The sequence below is a fragment of the Pipistrellus hanaki genome (genome assembly GCF_964339955.1).
Source record: "Pipistrellus hanaki genome assembly, chromosome: 4".
NCBI classification, from domain to species: Eukaryota; Metazoa; Chordata; class Mammalia; order Chiroptera; family Vespertilionidae; genus Pipistrellus; species Pipistrellus hanaki.
In genome coordinates this window covers 7,600,155-7,627,520 of record NC_140506.1, presented here as the reverse complement: position 1 = coordinate 7,627,520, position 27,366 = coordinate 7,600,155, and the positions used below count along the sequence as shown (strand labels likewise).

The 27,366-nt window shown below is 40.8% G+C and overlaps 1 protein-coding gene across 1 annotated transcript in view; it reads left to right on the top strand.

Annotated features, from left to right (window-relative positions):
- The window catches only part of OXCT1 (3-oxoacid CoA-transferase 1), a 107,230-nt gene that overhangs the window by 18,485 nt on the left and 61,379 nt on the right, over positions 1–27,366 (top strand). Inside the window, exons 5-7 of the mRNA XM_084881695.1 lie at positions 154–303; positions 3,166–3,272; positions 5,718–5,778. Coding sequence (XP_084737821.1) covers positions 154–303; positions 3,166–3,272; positions 5,718–5,778 — 318 coding nt within the window. The remainder of the gene's footprint in view (positions 1–153; positions 304–3,165; positions 3,273–5,717; positions 5,779–27,366) is intronic.

Here is a 27,366-nt window from a genome sequence, read left to right as displayed (position 1 = left end):
TGCATATCCCCACCAAACTCTTCACGTACCCCTGGGGGTACACGTACCACACTTTGGGAAACACTGCTTAGAGGTTAGGCTCTGTGTCTAAATGCTCCGTGTCCACTTGCAGAGGGTGGGCACTGACCTTGGGTGTTGCTTGCTCCCCGGCAGGGCACACTGGCAGAGCGGATTCGTGCTGGCGGCGCCGGAGTTCCTGCCTTTTACACCAGCACAGGCTATGGGACGCTGGTGCAAGAAGGAGGGGCGCCGATCAAGTACAACAAGGATGGCAGCGTCGCCATTGCCAGTAAGCCACGAGAGGTAGGACGCGGCCCTCCTGGTGACCCCCGACCCCACTGTGAGCACAGGGTTCTGGTGGCTCACTGGGGAAATCAGTATAAATATAAAATCACCTCTATGTGAGAACAAGCACTGTCATTCATTAGCATAAATACGTTAGGTATGACTTCCAGCTAAAACTGAGCATCTGCTCCTCATTCAACTCACACAGAGAAGCCAGATGAAGGACATGAGAAAAAGCTGCAACTGTATAAAATGTGTGTGTTAAGATAACATTTTTACCAATGTAGGGGCCTTTGTAGTTGCTGATTATGCTTATGTGGAAAGTAGGGTAGCTACCTGATATAAATGCTATTGCAGTCTTCATGCTCAGGCCTCTTCTGCAATTGAAGGATGAGAAAAAGCCAAGGAAATCACAAGTTTCCCTCAATGTCAAAATATGGAATTCTGCACTGGAATGAAAGGGGAACTCCCATTATCACCTTCATTTTGTATACTGGACACACTTGAGCTTTAGGCTGAATAACTTCGTTTTGTGTCTAGTGCTGGATGGGGGTAACTTTTCTCACATATTAGGAAACCATAGAACAGGCTCTTAGTCCCTCAAGAACTTAATAAACAAACAATAAATTAATAATGATAATAATTTGGGACTAGATGAGTGGCTAGGGCTGGAGAGCAGAGAGAGAGCACCTAGCTCGCATATAAAGGCAGAGAGAGAACACCCAGTTCACATATTAAGGTAGGGAAGAGGCCCTGAAGGAGCAGAAAAGAAGATTGGGAAAGGGTCTAGTGAGGGAAGGGGAAACCCAGGGGAGTCTGGGGATTTGAAAGACTGGACATTTTACAAAGGAGTGTGTGACCCACTGTGTCAGAGTGTGCCGCGGTTGGGTAATGGAGTATTGGGAAGTGACATTGGATCTGGACACAGAGGTCGTTGGTGACTTTATAAAGAGTAATTCTGTCAGAGTAGAGGGTTTTTCTGGAGTGATGACAGTTTGACTGGAGTGCATTCAAGTAAGGACGGGAAGATGCAGTTGAGGCCATGAAATGAGTATAGTAGCCAGTTGGACAAAACCAGTTCCTTCCCTGTTTTAAAATTTTAGAATAATAGCTAAAACACACCAACAACTAGTACATAGATCCATCAGGAAATGATACAATTAGAATTTTAAAAAGCCAATTTTTTAAAAATTTCCTTTTCCCTGGGTTAGTATATATTTAGATCTATATGCAGTTTTCTAGGTCTGTATGTAAAATGCTCCATATATAAACACTATCATTGATGTTCACAGAAATGATTCTTAAATACATAATATCCTTTAAAAAAGAAACCTAGATATTGATGTGTGCAGCTTACAAATATTTCTTATATAACTTGCCTAAATTTTTATTAAATAAGATCCTCATTCATTACTGATTCCATAAATTCAATATTTTGTAGAAGGAAGGTGGGATAATGTCTTTAGGGAAGCTGTTGTATAAGAAAGAATTTCAGTTTTAAACCATAGTATGGTTAAAGACGTTAATGTACCCAAACTTTCTACAAGCATGCTGCTTGTCCACTAGGGGGAGCAGTGGGAATGGGAATGAAGTGCTGCGTGTGAATGGCTCCCATCCTCTTAGTGAGGGATGGAGCACAGCTTCCACGTTGTTCCCAGGTCCCTGGCATAGTTTTGCTTTAAGCTTCTTCCCTTCCCCACCCAGACCCCTCCATTCATAGTAGGACTAACGGCAGTAAACACACAAATCAATAGCATTCCACTAGACCAGAAGAGAAGGTGTAATAGAATAAAATATCACATTCATAGTAGTATCAAGAAACTATGAAGTACAAAGTATTTTGGAGTGAAAAATTGCAAAATGATTGAAAGAAGTAAAAGAGACTTCAAAAAATATTATGCAGCTGAAGCCGGTTTGGCTCAGTGGTAGAGCGTAGGTCTGCGGACTGAAAGGTCCCCGGTTCCATGCCGGTCAAGGACATGTACATTGGTTGCGGGCACATCCCCGGTAGGGGGTGTGCAAGAGGCAGCTGGTCGATGTTTCTCTCTCATTGATGTTTCTAGCTCTCTATCTCTCTCCCTTCCTCTCTGTAAAAAATCAATAAAATATATGTGGAAAAAAATATTATGCTTATGGGTGGGACCATGTAGTGTGTCAGTTTTCTCTAAATCCCTCTACAGATTCTAGAAATTCCAATTAAAATCTCAACAGGTGATTAAAGATTAATTAGGAGAGATGAATGGACTTTTAAAAGCATTTCACTTATTTTTTATTTTTTTAAATATATTTTTATTGATTTCAGAAAGGAAGGAAGAGGGAGAGAGAGATTGAAACATCAATGATGAGAATCCTTGATTGGCTGCCTCCTGCACACCCCCTAATGGGGATTGAGCCTGCAACCCAGGCATGTACCCTTGACCAGAATCGAACCTGGGACTCTTTAGTCCATAGGTCAACGCTCTATCCACTGAGCCAAACCAGGTAAGGCAAAACCATTTCATTTATATAAACAGTACATTGTATAGTTTTTTCCCCCCCTGGGGAACAGGGAAAGAGGGACAGGTTTTCATGCTCATTACGTAACCTATGCACACAAGTAATAAAATGAACACTAACCTACATAGACCTAGCTCAGTTCCTCAGGCGGACCGAGCTCTCACTTGTCACTGAGCTGTTCCCTCAGGTCCCCCTTCCAGCACTTTCACTCAGCACCAGTTGCCTACCACACTCATCCTTCGGGTCTCTTTTTAGATTCTTCTCTCTCTGAGACACTTTTCCCAGCTAATCTTGTGCCCCTCTCATCCGCCTTTATCAGAGCTCGTATCACAACCAAACAGCAGCTGTGCAAATACCTGACAGCAGCCCCTTTGTCTCCTGCAGGTGAGGGAGTTCAATGGTCAACATTTCATTCTGGAGGAAGCCATTACAGGGGATTTCGCCTTGGTGAAAGCCTGGAAGGCAGACCGTGCAGGAAACATAATTTTCAGGTAGTATGATGGCCTTAAAAAAAAAGATTAATGTAGTGCATTTCAGCAACTTAATATTTCAATATTTCCTAAGTTATGATTACAAAATGGATATCTTGATGTGTTTGGTATTTAAAATTTTATTTTAAAATGGCTGAAAATAAACAGGGTGCACATGTGTGTGTACGTGTGTGTGTGTGTGTCTCGGTGTGTGTGTGTCTCGGTGTGTGTGTGTGTGTGTGTCGGTGTGAGTATGGACAGCGGTCTCACTGGGATGGAGTACTGGCGGGAGTCTGTTGTGATTGGTGGATGACCACATTGCTCTGCTTGTTAAGTATTTGCACCTATATACCCTTGAATTTAGGCCGAAACAAATTACGTTTCCTCTGTGTATTTTAGTTGCCAAGACTCGTTACAATATTGACATGCTTACAAAACATGAGAAAAGAACACATTCACATCGTATTTTGATACTAGGGGCCCGATGCATGAAATTCGTGCAAGAGTAGGCCTTCCTTCCCCTGACTGCCGGCTCCAGCTTCCCTCTCAGCCCAGGCTTCGTCCGGAAGGCTGTCAGGTCAAATCAGCATATTACGCTTTTATTATTATAGATTGTTATGTACATGCACTGTCTTTAAATGCCCAAGTTACTTTGATGTTCTGGAAAGATATTGCTAGTAATTACTCAAGTCAGTCCTTTTCCGGTCCTATTGCAGTCCATTAGAAGTCTAACCTTCATTGTGCTCAATTTCTATTCTCATTAACTGCATAGCTTAAGCTATACTTAATAGATTTGAAGATCTTTTGATTACTATCAAAAGATTACTATAAGCTTGCTTAATACTAAGTATTTAATATTTTGGATTTATAGATTATATAGGTTTTTTAAAAATTTTACCACCTTCCAATATATGCATAAAGTTAAAAAAATCTTTTTCAAAATGTTTGATATTAAAATTTTCACCTATTAGGGTATAGAAATCATTTTTCCCCCTCATAATATTGTAATTTACTGTTTTTAGTGAGCAATGTTTTATCTTTATCAAATGCAGCTTTTGTGCGATCACAGCTAAAGTCTCAGTGACCACTCTCATATTGTTTTTGTTAATTTTTTAAGAACTTGTAATATTTATACTATGTTTGATTTCTTGAATCCAATCAGTTTTTGGAGTTACAGCTAATTTTGGCCATTATAGAAGACATTTTGCATCATATTTATCACACTTGACGCTTTGGTGTAGTGTTTGCAAAGTTCAGTTGCTATTTAAAAAAAAAAACTAATGAAATTGTATAGCAGCAACTGGAGATGAATTATTTAAAATGTTTCCATGAATTTATCCCGTGCTCCATTGCCTGGCTCCGGAATCTAAGCCCTGCACAGGGCTATTTTAAGCACAGACTTGATGCTTGTGGCTCTACTAAACATTAAGCTTTGATGTGAAATGAGAGCGCATATCACCAATGGTCAAGTCACTTTGATTCTTAAGATACTGATTTTAGAATAGTGGACACCTGGTGCAGACGTCTGTCTAGGCCGATGTTAAAATAGGGGTGCCCGGCACGCCCCCACCTCCCGCCACTGCCATTGGAGCACACAAGGACACACCTGTCCTTACACCTCTCCTCGAATCCAAGTGAAATTGGCATCGGTGGCTTGAAAGCTCCAGTTAACCATAGTGTGACTTAGTGCGCTTCATTAAAGATTTTCTATCAACTTATGCTTTCAGAAACAAACACATATTTACATTTTTATGGTTAGAGGAAGTACACTGATGTAGGAACTTGGGAATGCAAAACCACCAGCAAAATTGGCACCTTTGTGACATTTTGATGCCTCCGTGTCTGATGTGGGTGTTGTACTTTCATTGGAAATTGGCCTTCCAGGATGATCTTTGCAGGTGACTCACACGTTACCAATGGGTGTTTCACTTAATTTCAGCAGCAGGCTTCCCCTTAATAGAGAACATAATTACTGTACCCTGTCCTGTAAAGTACTTGCTTCTTTCCCTTAATATTTTAATAGAGCAAGTTTAGTGAACTCTTCAACTATAGGAACAAAGTAGCATCCCAATTAAAAGATTTAGGGAAATTAGTTTTAAATAGATGTATTAATATCCATTTTATTTTCCTGTGTAAAATCTACATGTTGAATATGAAAAATAGCCCCTCAACCTTATAAAAAGCTATGTAATTGAATGAAGTGAAGTGTGTATCATATTGTTTTTATTTAGGAAATAATTATAAAACTTTAATTGAAGGTAAACTATAATTGAAAAGAAAATTAAAAAGCAAAAAAAAAAAAAAAAAAGAGCTTTGTCAACAGAAGATATGGTACACTCTTTCCGAAAAGATTTGCAGGGTCTTAGTTTATAGACATTCCTTTAGTCTGTAATTAAAGTTAAAGGAGACACTTATGATTTTTGGTCTTCTCTTCCCATTTCCTTGTTCCCTTTGCCCCTGGTTTAGGAAAAGTGCACGGAATTTCAACCTGCCCATGTGCAAAGCTGCGGGAACCACAGTGGTGGAGGTAAGCATGGAGGTGACCGCTGCTTCCCTGGTGTTCATTTTCCACTTGCTGTTGTGTTAGAAGTAGTTCCAGAAAAAGCACAACAGTTCATTTTGTTGTTTGGAGGACACACAGAGACAGCCTTTCCGTTTGGAATATGGGAGGATTCGATGGGAATATGCGATAGCTGGAAGTTTGCTGTGATGGTTGCTTTCCGGCTGTGAGTCTCACCAGAATCCTTTCCTGGGAAGCAGGCTGAGATGGGACCAGCTCATGAACGTCTCTGGTCCTGGGTAAAACACAGCTTCTCGGGTGCAATCCCAATGTGACTTTTTGTAGACGGAACCCCCGAAAATAGTTATTTGTATCAGGAGAAGTTCCTTCTTACTGTGTTAGAAACTGTGGATTCTTTAGGGAAGATGGTGGTGTTGTGTGTGGCATTCTTTGATTCCTGCATTCAGTGGCCAGAATGGTATCGCCTAGAGGCAGCGGTACTGTGGTATTTTTGACACAGTCGAATGTTACAGTTGCATTCCTCTTTTAGAAAGTGAAGTGTATTGTTTTTAAAGTGCTGGGGGATGTGGTACTTTCATCCCAGGCATGGTGGTTTCTTTAGCAGTGGCTTTGCTACAGTTCCTTCATTTAAAATAGATAATGTGGTTTGCTCTCTCTGTGTAATGTGATTTTTATTATTATTATTATTACTTATTGAATCATTTCGATGACCTGTCGTGGCACACATCTGTAAATTACTGAAGAAATGCCTATAACACAGCTTAAAATAATTGATGGCTTAACCCTCTTGACTTTATATACTTTTGTAAAACTGTCCAAAGTCGATATTTCTCCTCTAAGTACTGAGGGCTATTACGTATTATCCTGGGTAAAGTCCTTTCCTTTTTTTTTTTTTTTTTTTTTTAATATATATTTTATTGATTTTGTACAGAGAGGAAGGGAGAGAGATAGAGAGCTAGAAACATCGATGAGAGAGAGTCATCGATCAGCTGCCTCTTGCACACCCCCTACTGGGGATATGCCTGCAGCCAAGGTACATGCCCTTGACCGGAATCGAACCCGGGTCCCTTCAGTCCCCAAGCCGACGCTCTATCCATTGAGCCAAACCGGTCTCGGCTAAAGTCCTTTCTTTTAAAAAATAATCTTGTTCTGCCGAAACCGGTTTGGCTCAATGGATAGAGCGTCGGCTTGGGGACTGAAGGATCCCGGGTTCGATTCCGGTCAAGGGCATGTACCTTGGTTGCGGGCATATCCCCAGGAGGGGGTGTGCAAGAGGCAGCTGGTCAACGTTTCTCTCTCATCGACGTTTCTAGCTCTCTATCTCTCTCCCTTCCTCTCTGTAAAAAATCAATAAAATATATTTAAATAAATAAATAAATAAATAAATAAATAAAAGGAATCTTCAGAGAGCATCAATTATATACATGTTCTTCTGCCTGCTAAATAGTAACAATAATAATAGCTGCTATCAGCAAGTATTTAGTATAGATTAGGCACTGCTGTATTTGTTGTGTATATTATTATTTTAATCCCCACAATAGTCCTGTGAGGTAGGAGCCATTATTATCCCCATTTTACAGACGAGGACTTGAAAACACAGGAAGATTAAGTTACATACCTGATGTCACACAGCTACATGGAGCTTGGCTGGAACCCTAGAAAGATTGATCCCAGGGTGTCTGCTTTTTTTTCATTTCTTTATGACATACTCTCGCATCATCACAAATGGGTGATGTTTCAAACTTTCAAAAGATCAAAAATCTGGAGGTAGCCCGTTTCAATGCTAACTGTTGAAATCAAGCTGAGAGGGAGTTGTTGTTTTTTTTAAAAATATATTTTATTGATTTTTTTTTTTTTTTTTTTTTTTTTTTTACAGAGAGTAAGGGAGAGGGATAGAGAGCTAGAAACATCTATTAGCTGCCTCCTGCACACCTCCTCCTAGGATGTACCCGCAACCACGGTACATCTCAGACAGGCTTTGTTGTAGAGCTCTTAGCGTATCTCCTTTCTCTTAGAGAGGAGGCCATGGAGGGCTCTCCAGGAGCAGATCTGGGGTAGAGCCTGTCTCCTGAGCCACTGCCACTCCACAGTGCTGCACCTTCCCACCTGCCCCTGTCACATCCTGTCACTTGAGCCTTAAGGAGGTTAGCACTATAAATATATGAATATTAGTGATGATTCCCTTAGACATCTTAAAATGTTTTGGACTTAGAAGTAGGGTGGCAAAGGAATATACGCTCTGTCTCTTGCTTTCAAAACATTGTTTTTATTTTATTAAAAAAATATATATATTTTATTGATTTCAGAAAGGGAGGGAGGGAGGGAGAGAGAGAGAGAGAGAGAGAGAGAGAGAGAGAGAGAGAGAGAGAGAGAGAGAGAGAGAGAAGCATCAATGATGAGAGAGAATCATTGATTGGCTGCTTCCTGCATGCGCCCCCTCCTCCCCACACCTCCCCCTCTGGGGATCAAGCCTGAAACGTGGGCATGTGCCCTTGGCTGGAATCAAACCTGGGACTCTTTAGTCCACAGGCCGATGCTCTATCCACTGAGCCAAACCTGCTAGGGCTAAAAACATTGTTTTTAATGATTTTAGAATGGGGAAGGGAGAAGGAGAGGGAGAGGGAGGGAGAGAGAGAAACATCGATCTGTTGCTTTCCACATTCACCCCAACCAGGGACTGAACCCACAACCTGGGCAGGTGCTGTGACCAGGAATAGAACCAGCAACCTTAACCAACTGAGCCATAGCGGCCAGGGCTGTCTCTTAAAACCCCAGCCATCCGCACGCCTCGCCACAAGGTTGTGACAAAGCCGGTGCTGGCTGTGTGGTTCTTCCCTTTAAGGAAGCGGGTAGTTACTTGGGAGAAATAATGACAAGTGGGTGGTGGACACACGCCAGAAAGACACTTCTCTTTTTAGGCCAGACAGTGTATTTCTGGACCTCCCTCTGTGTGGGTGAGGCGTGCTGATGAACCTCAAAGGCAGCGGGAGCCACTTGGGAGCGTCTGGGTGTGTGATAAGGAGAGCCAGAGAGCCAAGTCTGCCCAGGGGAGTTCATTTGGCTTCGGGAGGGCTCCTGTTACCTACCCTCACTTCCTGCCCGTCTCCTCGGTGCATATTCCACCCTCCCCGCTTTCTTGGAGAAGCGATCTGTGTCTACATTTTTTATTAAAAAATAGGAAGCCCGCAGGGAGGGACGGGGTGCTTCGCTCAGCAGACTGTGGACACTGTGTCTCTCCTAGCAGCGCGTCCTGCCTCTGCTGTCAGCGGAGGTCGCCTGACTCCGCCACCTGACGCTGCGGAGGGCGCTGGCCACCAAACCAGCCAGCGGCTTCCTCCAGCTTGGGCCTGGCGGGTGGGAGAAGACAGCAAGGTTTCCCCAAAGCCTTTTCATCATGAAAGTCAGAATTTTCCCAAGAGAGACACTAAGAGGGGGAAAAAAGTATAAGCAGGAAAACATTTCAAGCTTCTTTCTATACACTTAAAAGAAATACTTCCAGCCATGCCAATAAACAGGTTCATTTTCAGGCACATACATCCATTTTCAGGCAACTGCTGCTCACACCGGTACGGGATTTATTCACACACACGGTTCTCTGATCGGCATGTGGAGACACGGTATTTAAGAACTTGGCTGAAATGTCAAATTTGACACTCGTGCGGTAAAGCCCAATATGTTGAACACCCTTCATCTGGTAAAGCTCTCCACGTCAGTTAGTTAGTTAGCTGGCTAGAATGAGGAAGACAGTCCAGAAACTGTTTGTCCCAGTTCTCTCTACTTCATCCATGCGGGCCTGGGGAGTTCAACACTCCCCAGTGTGTATGTGCGTGCGCGCGTGCGTGCGTGTGTGTGTTTTAAGGGGTGAGAGCACTGTTTGATACAACACAAAAGGAAGAACACCCTCTTCCCACTAACCTTGGGAGTCCTTGATCCTAAGGCAGAATACAGTCACCTTTTCAAGTGTTACATGTTGGGTGAGTGATGGATGTCATTTATAGTCAGATTTTTAGATCTGTTAACTTACGTAATACCTTTAATTTACATTTCTTTGTCTTACTGTTTACCAGTTATAAGATTTTATTCATGCTTTTTATTTTTTATTTATTTATTTTTAAAAAATATATTTGATTGATTTTTTTACAGAGAGGAAGGGAGAGAGATAGAGAGCTAGAAACGTCGATGAGAGAGAAACATCGACCAGCTGCCTCTTGCACACCCCCTACCGGGGATGTGCCCGCAACCAGTGTACATGCCCTTGACCGGAATCGAACCTGGGACCTTTCAGTCTGTAGACCGACGCTCTACCGCTGAGCCAAACCAGTTTCGGCATTTTATTCATGCTTTTTAATTAATTACTTTGAAAAAGCCATCTACACATTGCTGTGCTCTAAAGTTAACCAGACATAGGATTCTTCGACAGATGATAATATCCTTATTCAACCTAAAACTACATGAAGTGATTGATTCTACTTATTTCAAAGTCTTGAAGTATTTAAAGACAATTTATTTCCTTAAATTTCCCATCACATGCAAGATTGGTTTAAAACTATTTGAATGCTAATGAAGATGTTTTTAATGAAGACACATTGTAGTTGAGTGTTTTGGCAAAATGACCATATCAGTCATCATATTACTATGGTGTTAATGTTTACTATTTCTACCAAACAGCAGTAAATATAAAAAACATGGGCTTGGCGAGTGTCCAGTGTTAATCTTACTGCATTTTTTGTATACTCTTGTCGATTACTCAATATAATTCTTGGCTTAGTGACCTTTTACATCCTGAATAATAGCAGAATAGAAATACGGTTATTGGTGATAAAAGTATATCAAATCAAGTACTAATCCTGACATTTTATTTCTTGTTGCTTGGTAACAATGCAGCAACTGTGTGAGAGATTTCCATTATCTCAGGTACAATGGACTCATTGCATTGTGAAGCAGAAATACCAATTACAGCAAGTCATTTGTATGCCATTATCCTTACAGAATTTTGGTGCTATTTTTCATTGTTAGTTCAGAGAACCTAAAAGAAAGCCTTTTTAATAGCATACATCCCTCTCTTTTGATGGATTGGTGAATTTGATTCTAGCTATTTTTGGCTTTTTGGCTTTGTATCTATAATTTTCGAGGTTTCACACATTTGCGTTTTGTCAACCCGAATTGTATTAATTGAGGCTTCTAAATTTCATTATAAATATGTACATTATAAGTGATGCTTCATTAGTTTTTAGTGAATATCTTTTATCCTTGACCACCCAGGTTTGGAGCAGGAAAAATATCTGAGCAGAATTTTCTGCCTCATGAAAAATAGGGCCTATTACCCAGTCTCCTTTGATATAGGCATTCCTGGTTTTAGTACCTGCTTCAGGGAGAGGAAGCCTGTGGAATCAGTGTGATTTATTTGGAATGAAAGGCTTTCATGTTGTATGCAGCTCTATGTTGCAGTTGTTATTATTTATGAAGATGTTGGTAAATTATACCCCATGGCCTGCTTTTGTACTGCTTAAGAGCTAAGACTGTGCCTCAGTGGTTGAGCATCAGCCCATGAACTAAGAGATCACTGGTTTGATTCCCGGTCAGGGCACATGCCTGGGTTTGAGACTTGATCCCCAGTAGGGGGTGTGCAGGAGGTGTCCAAGTAATGTTTTTTTCCTCTCACCGATATTTCTCTCTCTCTAACCCTCTCCCTTCTTCTCTCTCTAAAAATCTATAAAAATGATATATATGATAAAGCAAACATGTAGCTCAGAGAGCTTAAAATATCAACTGGACCTAATACAAAAACTTTATAGGTCCTTGATTTAAAGCTTAATTTTCTTTTCTGTAGTCTGAATAGATTAGATGTCAAAGCAGTGTTATTTTCTTTAAAGAACCAATGCACTTAAGTAGAACCAAAATAAAATAAGTAGAACCAACATAAAGCAAGTCATTTGAAGAGAATGAAAAACTAAACCGAATAATAAAAGAAGAAAGGGTATAACACAAGTGAAATGATTACAATTTGGCGGGCTGTTTTGGGGGCACCCTTGAAGAAAGGAAGATTGTAGATTGCAAGTCGTTTGTGCACTCACACTTTCTTTAACCTCTCAGTGCCTTTGTTAGTCATTCTGATTTTAATATAATTGCCCGTTGATGGACATTTTATTAGAAGCATATTGCTTTTTCTTGCCTATGGAACTGATCTTGTACTTGAGAGCCATTCTTTCCTAGTGTACACAAATGCTCAGCCAGGTGATGGAGGGTACCTGTGTGATGTGGCTGCAGTGCCTACTGGCTGCCGATTTCCAGAAGCAGCGAAGAGGTCCAGTGTTGGAATCATCCTATGTCCCTGGGATTCGGAAGGGCCCTGCAGTCCCGGTTTTCCTGACCTCTGAAGCTGTCCACTCCACATCCTGGAGAGAGGGAGGAAGAAGAGGAGTAGAGAGACTTTGGGTTTGGTGAGCCTTCTAGACCATGGCTTTTAGAGTCCTATTTTCTTTTCCACCAGAAACACATTTGTAAGATTTACCTGGTTATTTTTTATTTGTTTTCATGGTAAAGCCTAAAATCGGGAAGTTAGCCATGGTCCCCAGCCTAGCATGGCCCTTTTTTAGCATCAGTCCTCCTGAGCAATACAAACCAGCTGGATGTGATGAGGAACAAAATCTGATTATTTCGGCTAGATGCATTTAACTCCTCTTGTAAACAAAGGCTCAGAAAACTCCATACTTGAGCACCCTTTCTACGGTAGCATGCATTTTCTATTACTTTGTATAATGTGTTTCAAAGCATTTTTTTTTTTTTTGTATTATATTAACTCACTTGATTCTCTTAATCCTAAGGTGAGATGTGAGGAGAATCAGTTTTATCACAATAGGTCAAAGTGAGAAAACGGAGACCTGGGTGAGTTTTTGGGAATAGGTCACTAGGAAACTTGAGTGGCTTAATGACCAGGACACCCGGAAGATCTGGTCAAGTTCCAACTCCATCTGCAAATGACATGCGCAGACAGCACCAGGGCTTCGTTGCTATGATGCTCATCAGTAAGAATTGCAAAACTCTGAACATGCAGGTGTTCAGTGGGCTGTTACAGAAGCTTGGACTTTTTTTAGTGCAAATGAAAGGGTCATGATTTTCCTTTAGGTGTCTTGTGTGGGATGGGTTTTATCCTGGCCTGAGGGAGGCCAGATGGCCAGTGGTCCAGGCCAGTGGGAATGGTGGCTTGGACTCGAGTGGAGTGGAGGTGAGGAAGGGCTGGCATTGAGGCATGCAGTACTTTGGAAGAGGACTCCATCAGACTTGCCCATGCCTTGGATGTGGATGTTGGGGTGGAGGAAGGGCAGAGATTAAAACGACTCCCAGGCCTGACTTGAGCAGTGCAGTGTCACCTACTGAGATGAGACCTGGGAGGAAGAGCCTTGCAGGAGAAGGGGAAGGGGAGCTCTCAGGTACTCTGGTGATGATGCTGCAGGCCTAGACAGACATGCATGTGCAGTGCCTGGAAGAGGGGTCTGAAAGGGGTTATATAATTGGGACCAATCTGCATGTGTTTGGTAAGTTAGAATCATGGAAGGGAAAAGACCACCTAGAGAAAGAGGTCCCAGGAGTGAGTCTGGAGGTCAGTATATTTCTTTTTTTGTAAATAGAACTTGAGATGAATAATACCATTTTATTCACTAGAATTGTGACCTTGGGCAAAGTACTTTACTTTAGAATCCCAGCTTCTTTGTAGCACCTCTTATTTGCTTTTACTTCCCAGGTCTATTTTGAGCACCAGTGAGATAGGGCGTTTGAATGCATTTTCTAAAGCTCTGGAGTGCTGTGTTCTCACCTTGATCCCTCCCGCTGCTTTGGTTAATAAACCTCCGAGGACTGCTATGGTTCTCACTGACCCAATAAGGATGTCTGCAGAATGATGTAATGGGTGGCAGCTAGCAAGGCACACTCTCCCCAGCCTTTCCTGTCTTCCAAAGTTCTCCAGGTGCAAGGGAATGGAGATTCTATTACCCCCGCCCCCCCAATCTATAAAATCTTACTGTTTTATATAAAAACTAACCTACATTATGTTTTAATATATTGTCAGCATTGTCAGTAAATTACCTAATATTTAAAACCCATCAAAATCAACCTAAATATGTTGAATCCTGACATTCTGCAAAAACTATGATGAGTTTTGAGGGGAGCATTATGACACCTTGTTCCTTCTATATACTACTAGTAGCCCTGCGCACGAATCTGTGCGCCAGTAGCTCGCCAGTAGCTTATTGTCGCCTCCACTAGCTCTGCGCCCACTGCCCTGCTCTTCTGTAGCTCCCCCATCCCCCTGGCCTCCCCTTATAGTTTGCTGCCCTACCCCCTCCTGTAGCTCTCCACCTCCCACTTGTAGCTCGCTGCTCAACCCTCCTGCTGATCCATGATCCAGTCATTACGCTTCAAGGCATAACAATTATTTGCATATCACTACATCTTTAAAATATAGAATTTTCTTATATTATATATAAGCCTATGATAAAATTTAATTTTTAAGTTAAGCACAGTAAGAAGTTATCTTATTATAGAACAGTGATAACACTATACTGTAACAATATAATGTGTATATGTCATTGTGCAGTGTGATACTGTGACTGTGGATCTGATCACCAGGACAGATACTAAGTGACTAGCAGGCAGCCAGCATATAAGGTGTGAGATTTCCTCATGCTACGCAGAATGGCACACAATTTAAACTTATTAGTTGTTTATTTCTGGAATTTTCTATTTAATATCTTCAGACCATGTACCCTAAAAAAAAATTGAATACCTCTCTGTTGTCATATTTAAAATGGATCACTATGTGTTTTTTTTTTGTTTTGTTTGTTTTTTTGTACTTTGGTTTGAAAAATTCAGAGGTTCTGGTTTGGGATGAAAACCAAAGTTTGTCCCCTCATGAAACCTGCTCCTGCTGCATATCCATCTTGACTTTATTGGAGTGAAAATAACATTTGTTCCTCTTTTGGGAACAAGAGAAATAAATGAACAAAGAGAGCCTCAGATATTCACTGATGATTTATGTTTAACCATTGGCACACCACCACCTGCAAACAAAGGGTCTAAAAATAGGTATTTTTCCATATTTCCTTAGGATGAAGCACACTGTTAACCATAAACATAATCAGTCTACAGATATGTTTTCATTGCTTCCTTGTAAAGGCTTTGTCCCACTGAGTGTTCAGACTCATGAAAAAGGATGTTTTATTTTGTTTGTTTTTAGATGAAATAGTTTGAAATACGTGGTTAATTTGGGGAAAACAGTGAAAGATTAGAAGCCAAGAATGACTTAACTGTTGGGAAGTCATGGTCTTTGACTCTGTGGTTCATTCTATGAAGAAACCAAGACCATTCATATCCAAGATATAGGTCACTCCTCCGATTTGGCTTCTGAGATTTACCATTAATGCAGTGTCTGTGTCACTGAATGCCCAAGTCCACATTCAATTTCTTTGAAGAGAATTTTAAATCCGAGTCTCATAGAAGGGAAATTAAACAGAAATGTGAAGAAATCTAGTGCCTTTTCTATGCTTTATGTGAAAAGGAGCTGAGTCGTTCAAAGAAAAAGGAGGAGGAGCAGAAGGAGGAGAGTTAAAGAAGCTATTTAGTTTCCCTAATTTTCGAAAGAGATTAAAGTTTTGCCTTGCATTGTAAAAAGATTCTTTTCAATTTATAATTTCATTAAAAAATTTTAAGCTGTGCTGGCACAGATAAAACTCAGGGAAGAAAAACCCATCATTACCAAACTCTGATGACTATAGGTTGACTAAAAAGCTATAGGATTAAGGATGTTGAGTTTGAAAATTTCCATGTAATTTCCATTTCTCTCAATTTGAAGAATTTGCAAAGCTTATTAATTTTGAGAATTGGTAAAAAATTATTTTAGCTAGTTTTATTTATAGATTTTTTTTTTTTCTTAATGCTTTGGCAATATGTTTGTACCCAAGAAGTTCTCAGTTATTTTTCTTCTTTGTTCATGTTTTTAGTCTACCAACTATTTTATATATGTATTAAAGAGGAGTAGGCTTTATAAAGAGATAGGAAAACTTTTCATGAAATTAATTCCCAGAAAATGGCAGTAAAATGCTCCAAGAATAATGGATTCAACTAAAGTGTACCATATCTAGAGTGCAAGAGACTCTACAAATTGAAATATTGGCGAGGTGAAAGAGTTATAGCCAGAGATAATGAAAATAACAACAACAGTGACAAGTCCTATTTATACCATGCACTATTATGCAAAGCATTTTAAGTCACGAATTATAATAATCCATGAGGTAGGTTTTATGCAACCCAGGCATATGCCCTGACCTGGAATTGAACCCATAACCTCCAGGTTCATAGATCAACGCTCAACCACTGAGCCACGCCAGCTGGGCATCTACTGTTGTACTTTTATGTTTGTTTGTTGTTGTTTTTTTTTCTTTCACTATTATTAATAATGTTTTAGTGAGAATCCTTATTTCTGTGCATGTCTATTTTCTGTGACAGAATTTCTAGAAGTGGATTTTGGGATGTGTAAATCAACATTTTACAAACTTTTACTAAATATTGCTAAATTTTTCTCCACGAAGGTAATTTTAATTATAACCCTATAATAAAATATGAAAGTATATGGTCATTATACTTAATTATTTTTGGATAATTTGCCAGGTGAAAAATGCTGTCCTATGGTTTTAATTTGCGTATCTTTGATGACCAAGGAAGTTAAATATTTATTGGCTGTTTGCATTTCTTTTTAAAAAATATATCTTATTAATTTTTTACAGAGAGGAAGGGAGAGGGATAGAGAGTTAGAAACTTCAATTGGCTGCCTCTTGCACACTCCCTGCTGGGGATGTGCCTGCAACCAAGGTACATGCCCCCGACTGGAATCGAACCTGGGACCCTTCAGTCCGCAGGCTGGACACTCCATCCACTAAGCTAGGGGTGTCGAACTCAATCAGAGAAGGGGCCAAAATCTAAAATCCAGCCTAAATCACGGGCCGAATGGTTTACTGAACAGTCATAAACTGACAATGTCATAAACTGACAGCGGAGTGCAATGATGACAGCGCGGTGCGGGCCACATAGCAAGGCCTGGCGGGCTGGATTTGGCCCGCGGGCCTTGTGTTTGACACATGTGCACTAAGCCAAACGGTTCAGGGCTGTTTGCATTTCTTTTGTGGTTTTACATGTTGCTATTCCTATTATCCAGTTATTTTTATAGGAATCAATGTCTCTAGTATTCACTCCCAAGTGTTCTTGAGTCTTCCTTGTAGGTGAGCAGCTGTGTGAGAGGGAAGAGGAGGATGGTGGTGATGTGTGCTCTGGAGCTAGGCTCTCTGAGTTCGAACCCAGCCTCTTGGGGGGTTCTCTAACCTGGGCATGAACTTGATCGGCTGTGCTAGTAGACTAGATAAGGAAGAGCATTTTGAAACCCTCAGCAGGAACCCAGTTGAGGAAGTAGAGATGGTGAGGCTGCCAGAGAGAAGGTAACCGTGATTGGCAGCTGTCCCCACAGAACCCATTCCTAAAATAAGGCGTGAGTCAGTTGCTCTGTTGATTCACTGCTTTGAGACAGCTCTTTCAAACTTATGGTCACGATTTCCCACCAAATCCTCTCGTTGCCAATGGGGACATAGTTTCTGTTGAAAAAGAGAAGGGAGGAAAGGGCCAGAGGGAGATTCTAAGATAATATAATGGTTTTGGATTCTTTATCTGTGGTATTCTCTCCTGAAAGGTTATTGGATAACAAGGCATAGTAGACTGACATACACCAAGGGGATGCTCTCGGAACAAAATTGTCTTCCTGTAAAAAGGACAAAGATTCCGTTCACTAATTTTGCTTTCTCCTTCAGTTTAACTGCCAGCTTTTGACCTACTATGGATTTATTCCATGTTGGTGTTAAGAATTTAGCTTGTGATTTTAAAGTCACTCCCATGAAAATAACAGTGGCTTTCCTCACTCCCTTCAGAGACCTTGTCAAAGTGTTATTTTTTCCACTTCAAATATAGAGCAGCTAGTCTACCAATGCTGAAACGATAATTAAGGCTTATATAAGACTGTTCATTTTAAAAATTAGCTGCTATTTTTTTTCTTTTCTGGGAGTTATTCCCCAAATCTTTCTGGTTCAAGACTATAACTCATAAACATAAGGCATTTTCAGGTCCTGGCTTACATAGTGATTTAAAAAAGAAATGTGTGAGAGGAAAAATGGTCAACATTAGTCATTGACCCCTTTTGTGTTATTGGTTCTATTTCTTTTTAGTTTAAAAAAATATTTTTTATTGATTTCAGAGTGGGAGGGAAGAGGGAGAAAGAGAAACATCAATGATGAGAGAGAATCATTGATCGGCTGCCTCTTGCATGCCCCACCCTGGGGACCAAGCCCCGCAGCCTGGGCACGTGCCCTGCCTGGTTATTGAACTGTGATCTCCTGGTTCATAGGCGGACACTCAGCCGTGCTGGCTGGACTGGTTATGTTTCTTATAAACACATTTCTGTAGTTTGATCCTATAGCATATGGCAGCCTCCTAAAATTAGAATATATTCAAATTTCCCAGGGGCATTTTATTAGACCTGTAGAAAATCCAGGTGCACAACCAAATTAATAATAGAGAGAGGCTGTAATTGCCAAGCTGTTAATAGTGTTCTTTCTGGAGAGAAGCCACCATAAAAAAACAAACAAAACAAAACTGCCTTGATAGCATTCGGGAAGGTGAACTCTCTTGGGAGTTTTTTGAAGAATGAAGGAAATCACATTTCTTTTTTGATCAGGGTAGCTGTGGCTATTTTGGATAGCTTTTCCAAAATTAGATTCCTCATGCCATAACATAAAAATTTCTAACTTCTCTCTGCCTGCCCCCCCCCCCCCCCCCCCGCTACCTGACTCCCCCATCCCCACCACCCCATTTCTGTGTATCCTAAGTCCTCTCATGGGGGCCACAGCTTTAACCTCTCCCATAGATCACATCCTTCCTTGACTCCAGGCCATTTCTGATGCCTGACATGCCTTCCCCACCCTTCTTATCTCATTTTCTGCTCAGTGGAAGCATTTATTACCATGTTATATTGTGATCAGCTGTTTACCTATCTCTTCCATTCGACTGAGCACCTCATGGGACCTTGTTCCACTCATCTTTGTATTTCCAGCCCCTGGCACAATGCCTGGGACATAATAGATGCTCAATAAATGATTTTGGAGTCATCGAGAGCTAGTAATTTTAAAATACAAGCGTCCTTTGCAGGCTTAGAAATGTTCTGCCCATTCTAGTTGATTGACATCATTATCCTGCTGTGGTCTAAGAAAGCAAAAAAAAAAAAAAAAAAAAAATGCCTTGTGCTTGGTGCTTGTTCCTTTATAGTTGAAGCCTTTGTTGGGCCCTGCATCGAGAGACTTGATAATCTGCCACCAGCTGTTCTGTAATTCCCTTCCTTATTACTGTGCCTCACTGCCTCTGACTTCTCCAGGATCCTTTTATCTCATGGTGTGCCTTTGAATGCTGGCTGAAATAGATAGTGTGTCTCATTCAGGAGGCTCTTATTACTCAGCTAGAGCAGAGCAAACCATGCGGTAGTTAACTAGACATGCAGAGGATTATAAAATTGGTGGCAATTAAACTGGTTCAGCAAATGCAATAGCCTGGTTAGCCAGAAAAGCAATAGCATAGCAAACACACAAGTTCAGAAGGGTAGTGAAGATACTAAGTGGCATGGAATTAAAATCATGTGTTTCATTTACCAAAATACACCCAGCAGGAGGGAATTGATCTAGCGGTCCACAACCTAGAATAATTAGAAAGATGCATGAATGTGTGGACTCTTAAGGTCTTGTTATAAAGCATGCAAGTGTTACCCAACCAAAGTCAGAGTGCCTGGTGCTGCGAAATACCAAGGCTTAAAATGGCCAAGTTTGGAGTTAGGAAAGTTTTATCAATCCAGAGGTGCCAACCAAGAAGATGGGAGAACGAATGGTCCCCCAGATCCATCTTGCTCACTGGACCAGGGTTTTTAAGGGGCTGGGGGAACAGGTAGCGGAAGTGCTTGTGGGCAAGGTTTAATCGGAGGACCTTGGCACTTGGCCACTACGGTAAAGAGACGTCAACAGCAGATCTTCCCTAGACAACAGGCCCTTGGCTTCTGGAAGGGTTCAGGTGTTCTAGCTTCAATCATGTCCTCGTCCTTTTGTTCCTTTGGGGGAAAGGCGTACGAGACTTTGGTTTCTGGTGCAGCGGGAGGCCAAGTTCTCTCCTTTGCACATGCTTCTGCTGCATGACTTGTGGTTTTGGTCTGTGGTTTCTGAAACACAACTCACTATATTATTAAACAGGACAGGGTCATTGTGAGCTCTTACACAATGGCTGGGACGAATATTGGGCATCATTTAAACTTCCACATGTTAGAGATGAAATGACTATGATTCACATAGGAACACAGTTCTAGATGATAATTAGGGCTCAGTCCTAAGTCCAGTTCTCTGAAGCATGTTCTGTTATCTCATCTACACTAATAAAAAGATGCAAATTGACCATATCTTTGTGAAATCCACCAGCCAATCAGGAGTGAGTATGCAAATTAACCCAATAAAGATGACAGGTTAACTTGGGTATGCAGGTGCTGAGCAACTGGGGGTGGGGCAGGAAGCAGGCATTCCGCATCACCCCAGCCGCTCCAGGCCTCTGGGCAGTATGAAAGTATGGAAGAAGTCAGTACGCCATTAGATTCAAAAGGACAAAAGTTACTCTCTTACAACATATTGGCATCAGTAAATTATCTTTTCTATCAATCCCTGTAACTGTTCTGTAATGGATAAATTCTGACCAAAAGATCAGGGTGCTTCTCTTAATTGTTATTCTTAATTTTTTAAAATGTGTTGAGTTTTGGGGATGAGGTGCATATGGCAAGAAGATGTTCTAGATTTGGGACCTCAATCAATTCTCTTCCCTGTAGGTTTCCATCATTGCTGTGAATGAGGGCCTTCCAGTTAGGACTGGTCCTGGTTTCCTAGTGAGGACTAGAGGCTGAGATTCAGTTTGTTTTGAAAATCAGGAACCAAGTGATTCCAGCCTGACTGTGTGTCTGGTATGATGGAAAGGGCCATTTTATCTCAATACTAAAATCACAGCAGAGAATGTGATATTAGGTATGAATTTCTTTAGACTTAAAGGGCTAGTCTGTGAAACTGAAGCACAGAGAGAAGAAAGAGGATATTTTGTTTTGAAGTTTATTCTTTTGTGTTATGCCTACCTTTCTTAGACTAAATCAGGGAAAACCAACATGGCATTTTAATTTGTAATGAAATAAATAGGGTTAGGAATCTGCCTTGCTTACTGCTTCATAGAAATGAAAACATATGGAGAACACTTAAAAGATGAAGTGAAAAAGGAAGTTCTTATCTGTTGCACATGGGAAGTGATTTTAAATTTAGGAATTATTGAGTCATTCCCAAGCTGAATTTGAGTTAATTTCTATTAAAGAGCCATTATCTATGTTCTGGAGATGTTAGAGTTTAACACAGTTCTCCCTTGCAGTTTGTGTTAAATACCGTGTTCTTGCATAATAAAGAGCAGTGAGGATGATTAACAGCCTAAAATGGAAGGAAACAAGTTCTTAAAGGGTAGGGTAACCGAACCCAGGTTTGTTTGACTGCAGCATCAAAAGCCAAACTCGTGAGTCAGTGCTGGTAAGAAGGAAAGGGGTTTATTCAAGTTGCTGGTGATTTGAGAAGATGTGTGGACCCTGTTCTCAAAAACCTCTCTTCACATCCCAGTGCAGGCAGAGGTTTTTATAAAGAGGGAGAGGAAAAGCAGAACAAAGAGGTCAGTTGGAGGGACTGTGCGAGCAGGCAGTGTCCCTGAGTTGGCCATCTGGTTTTTGTCGGTGAATTCCTGTGTCTCGGCCGTCTGTGCCAGCCAGGGACTTGAAGGTCAGGCTACTCCTTAGGTTCACGCAGGAACTCAAACTGCTGGGTTGTGACGAATACTAAAAAAAACAAAACAAAAAACTTTTAACATGCAAGCTCTAGTTTTGAGAGAAAAACCCAGGTTGGAGTAACAAGCTGGGCTTAACATTTACTAAGATTAATATGTGTAGTTTTATATAAATAAGTATGGCATATTCATTCTCTGCTGCATAGTAACCTTTTAACATTTTAGTTGGCATCACTAAGAAGCAGTATTTCTGGGGCTGTAAAACCCAACACAAACTTTCCTTTTCTCCCTGTTTCTCCATAACTCTTCATTGAAAAGTGTTCCTAGTTTAATTCTATTAATTATATCATGTCTTCCTGCTTTCCTGGGGGCATGTGATAATGGTATAGTGGTTTTTTTTTTTTTTTCCTCTTACTATTATAGATAAGACTGGTGCTTCGAATTAACATGTTAGAAGTATTTTAATTCATTTGTGTGGATGTACTCACTTTAATTACTTCTCTGGATTTGCTATAGTTCTAATAAAATTTTCTTTTAGAAAAAAGATATGACATAAAATTGTATATTTGTAATACTTCCTGAATGTTATTTGAAGATTGGAATTTTGGGTCAAAGAAAATGTGTTATCAAAATAACAGCATGGGATGAACTGTTTGGATGTGGTATTAGTCTGTGGAAATGAAAACAATATTTACAATAAGCTGTTCTTAAGTTTGTTTAAACACACACACACACACACACACACACACACACACACACAAGTTCCCCACATTATGGAAACCATTGGGATAGTCTCTGAGTAAAGTAATATTTCTATTTCTTAAGGGGGGGGGAGAATCAATCTGTCCTACTTATTTTGCTGCTGGTCATAATTTTAATAAATTGAGTTATTTTAGGTAAAGCTTTTCTTCTAAAGAGTTTCAACTGCATCATCATCCATTTCCCTTCTTATCCAGTGTTTCTAAATGAGACAATGGAGGGAGGAAGAACTGTTTTCATTTAGTAATGAGGGATGTTTGGTTGAAGATGATTATCTTGAACTCTGAAGAAGATTCTTTTGGAGTTTTGGGGGTATCTTCTACAGTATAGTCTTTGAGCTGGTAGCTAGCTAAACCCTTTTATTTCCTTTTTATTTTTATTTATTTTTTAAAATATATTTTATTTACTTTTTACAGAGAGGAGGGAGAAGGATAGATAGTTAGAAACATTGATGATAGAGATGCCTCTATCAGCTGCCTCCTGCACACACCCCCCACCGGGGATGTGCCCGCAACCAAGGTACATGCCTTTGACTGGAATCGAACCTGGGACCTTTCAGTCCACAGGCTGACGCTCTATCTACTGAGCCAAACCGGTTTCGGCTTTTATTTCCTTTTTTTTTTTTTTCTCTTCAAAAAACCTATAATATTTTTGTATCTTGACACTTGGTTATAAAGACAATTTTTTATTTATTTTTTTCTCCTTATTTTTAAATTAAATTATTATCTGTGTACATATCTTACAATTGCCCCCACCCCTCTCTTATACATACCCTTCCTCCCCAGAGTTTTGTGTCTATTGGTTGTACTTATATACATGTTTACAAGTCCTTCGGTTGATCTATTATCTCCCCCAGATCTCCCTACCCTCCCCGCTGTAATTTGACAGTCTGCTTGTTGCTTTACTGTCTCTATATCTATCTTTTGGTTCATCAGTTTCTAATGTTCTTTATTATCCATAAATGAGTGAGGTCATGTGGTGTTTCTCTTTCATTGACTGGCTTATTTCACTCAGCATGATGTTCTCCAATTCCATCCAGGTTGCTGCAAATGATGAGAATTCCTTCTTTTTTATGGCAGCATAGTATTCCATTGTGTAGATGTACCATAGTTTTTTAATCCAATCATTTGCTGACGGGCACCTTTTATTTCTTTTTTTAAAAAAATTATTAGGCCAGGTATTTAATGACATCATTAATTTCATTCACTTAGTACTGGCCTATTTTATTCTCCTAGCCAGCAGAAACCATTTTGTACCTTCATTTGTTTTCACATCATTCTCTTTGTCATCAGGATGATCTGTTTGCACATGTCTGCATGGGGCATGAGAGCCTGGCCAGCCCCATGGGTCACTAAGAGTTTCTGAGCACTCAACTTTTTGAAATCTGCTTTTCTTCCAAGATCTGGGTCCATTTTTATGTATGTCCAGGATTCAGTTCCTGGTCTCCTGCAAATTTCAATTTTACCTTGTCACTTTCTCTCAGGGTTTCCATCATTTCTACTTTACCAAGCAATTATCCTCATTGGTTGGAAATCCAGAATCATGGTTTCTCTCTCACTGTTTCATTCTGAGAGATAAAACTTGTCAGAGGACAATAGAGGATTTATCAGCAGAATATCATGAACAGAAGGTGTTTGAAAACTAGTGTCTCATGATAGCACTGTCTTATTTCTGAGCCGATTTTATCATTTCTATAAAATATGTTATCTACCTCTTTAGGTTAGTGAGCACTCTGATTCCATAGCCATTGGTGTGATATTCTTTCTTCTTTGAAATCACTGTAAATACACTTTCTCACATTTCCGCCCCAGGTCGTGGCTTCCCGGACTTGTGCCCATTTCCTTGCCCGATCACACCCTTGGGCAGCTTATTTTCACTGCATGTGGTGCAATGTCTGTGGGCATCATATCCAGTCAACCAGGTTTCAGTAACGACTGTACCATGTTTTTAAGGCTGTGGATTCTTCAATAGCCATTCGTGTTTTCAGTTTCCATGCCTTCCTGTGTGGACCTCTAAGTCCACATGCATGTGCTCCAAGCCTTTTTAGCTTTCTGCCATCTTCTCCTATGTTCCGTACCAGTCATCTCATTTTCTCTGGCTTACATGGACATCCAGAGCACCTCTGCATCCAACATGTACCTGGTTCTGTTATCTCTCATCACCTTTCTCTTCCATTTTCCTAGTCTTCAGCTTTCGCTAATTTGAGTTGGTGTTTCATAGGATTACAGACATCATTGCTGCTGCTTGTCTGCTTTTTTATTTCTTGGCAAAAGATGAATGTTTATTCTGAACCTTTTTTATTTTTTCAATCTTCACCTGAGAATATGTTTATTGCTTTTAGAGAGAGAGAGAAAGGAGAAAAGAGAGGGAGAGAAACATCAACCCATATGCTCCCCAACCGGGCATTGAACCTGCAACCTTTTGGTGACTGGGACGATGCTCCAACCAACTGAGCAACCCAGGCAGGGTCATTCTAAACCTTGTTGAAAGTTAGAATGACTGAGGGAAAAAGTCTGCCGTGTGACTCCTCCCTCTTCCCCTCCCCACAGCCCTCACTTTGTGTCATGAAACCTCCGGGTTTGCAGGTGCATCTCCTTCTCCACTAGCGGCCTCCAGGGCCTGGCCATTTCTGCAGCTGTAACGGATGGAGGTTGTCAGTAAAAAATAAAGAAATAAATGGAATAAAAATAAGGAAGTTATTGCCTGGCAGCTCCTCTGTTCCTTTGCCTGCGATATAAATAGTACTTGCCAAGTGGAAACAAAAACATTGTCACCCAAGGATGAATTCTGATCTTCCTCCGCCGAGCTTTATTATAAAACTTTTCAGAATTATCAAGTAGGATGCGTGCAGGGCAGAGAAAGCAACCTTGGAAAACAGAGTTCAAATCAATAATAATTAACATTTCCCAGCCTCTCTTTTCCTGCTAATGACTGGAGACAAGTACTAATTAGAGAAGCCTCAGTGTCTGGGTTTTTTAGATGGACCAGATGGTGCCACAGAAGAACTATGCATAGCGCCAAGGAGAAGTCTGGGTGGCTCCTAGCTCCCTTGCTTCCAACTTGACCTTGTCGGAGGACACCTGCGCTCGCCCATTGCTTTGCACTGAGGCCTCTTCTTTGTTCCTTCTTCTCTGTCTCACCCACTTGTGACTTCAGGTGGTGTGTCTCTGCCATCGTTCGTGAGCGCTCTTATACACGTTTATTATTATTTTTCCCTAACAAGTGCATTTTATTCATTTTTTTCAGATCCCTTTGACTCTTATGTTATTGCCTGATCTCACTAGACTCCCCCCAACACACACACACACACACACACACACACACACACACACACACACGTTCTTTCTTACTGTTCTTTCTCGGGATCACACAAAACCAGCCCAGAGGCCTCAGCCCCTTCCATGGGTAGCATTGAGATGGTCCTGCCTCTTCAGTTTTTTCAAAACTCTTTTCACAGGTTGTCTGAAAACATGTTTTCTCCTGTTGGTTTGTACTTCGCATTTTTTTTCCTTCCTTTGCTGTGGAAGTCAACCAACCAACTCGGAGAAAGCATTGATTTCTGTAGAGATGTTTTCCACACTGTTGAGTGTGGATGAAGTTTGAACAGATGCTGCACGTACAGTTTACTGTATAGAAATCATCTGACCCAGAGAGCAGAGGTGGGCCTGATGGGGTGGCACCTGAGGCACACCTTTATCTGAGCTGTTTCACCAGTGTCTTCCTCTCGATTGCTGGGAAAGTCATGATGCATTTACTCTCAGTGAAGACATGTTGTCTTAATTTGGGGTGTGTGTGTGTGTGTGTGTGTGTGTGTGTGTGTGTGAACCTTTCTTTGGTGAACCGGAAGAGAACAGTGATTGGTTGCTATCAGCATTTATGGCTTAAGTGAGAAGTACTATTTTGTGCCCTTTTCCCCTGTATTTCTTGCCCTTGCTGAAGCATAAAGTCAGGGAGACCAGTGAGGGCGCTGTATCAATGATGCAAGCAGGAGACAGAAGGCCCTGAGCTTTGGGAAGAGTGTTAGACATGGGGAATAATTCACATTATTTTAAAAATGGAAGCAAAAAGGTTTTCTTAATATATTTTATAACCTTGAAGTGCCTCAGAATTTAGAAACCACTGCTTTTCTTAGTGTTACTATTTTCTTTTTCACATGTGCTAGTTGGTACATTTCTCACTTATGTACTTTCTCGTTTTGGAAAAGTACTTACTTGATGTCTGTTGCATCTTTAAAAAACAAAACAAAAACGGAACATTGTAGGTTTTCCTTCATTATAAAAGTAGAAGGGAAATAAAAATAACTTGTCCTATCACCCGGAGATGATAATTATTAGTATTTCAGTGTATTCCCTTTCAGTTTTTGGTAGGTATAGAAATAATTTACATATAGGACCAATGAGTCAACATTGAATTATGAGCTGTCATTAACTATTCATTATGTGGATGCACCCGATATTGTTTACATCTGTCCTGTCATTAACCATTTAGGTTGTTTCCAACTCCTTCATAATTTAGCAAGTGCTGTGGTAAATATCTTCACCAATAGGAAGTCTTCATGTTTATCCCCAGGATAATGGATTCATGTACCCATGAATTTTTAAAGTCAGGGCTGTCTTCAAAGGGTTGAATGGAATAAGTGTGAAGGTGGGCAGGAGCCCTAATGGCTGAGAGTCCTGTGGGGGAGGAGGTGGCAGGTGCTCAGTGCCCTGCCTGCCCCACCTCCGCCACCTGGTCACCAGCTGGGGAGGAAATGCCGGAGTGTGGAGAGGTTCGGAGCACAGAGATGGGGTCCCCTTGCCTCCCCCTGACTCATTCTCAGGTGGAAGTCGGTGCACATCTGTATCACTATTTCAGTTTAGATGCCCCCATGTTTCCTAACTCTTCCTGGGTTTTTTTGTATGATTTGGGTCAAGA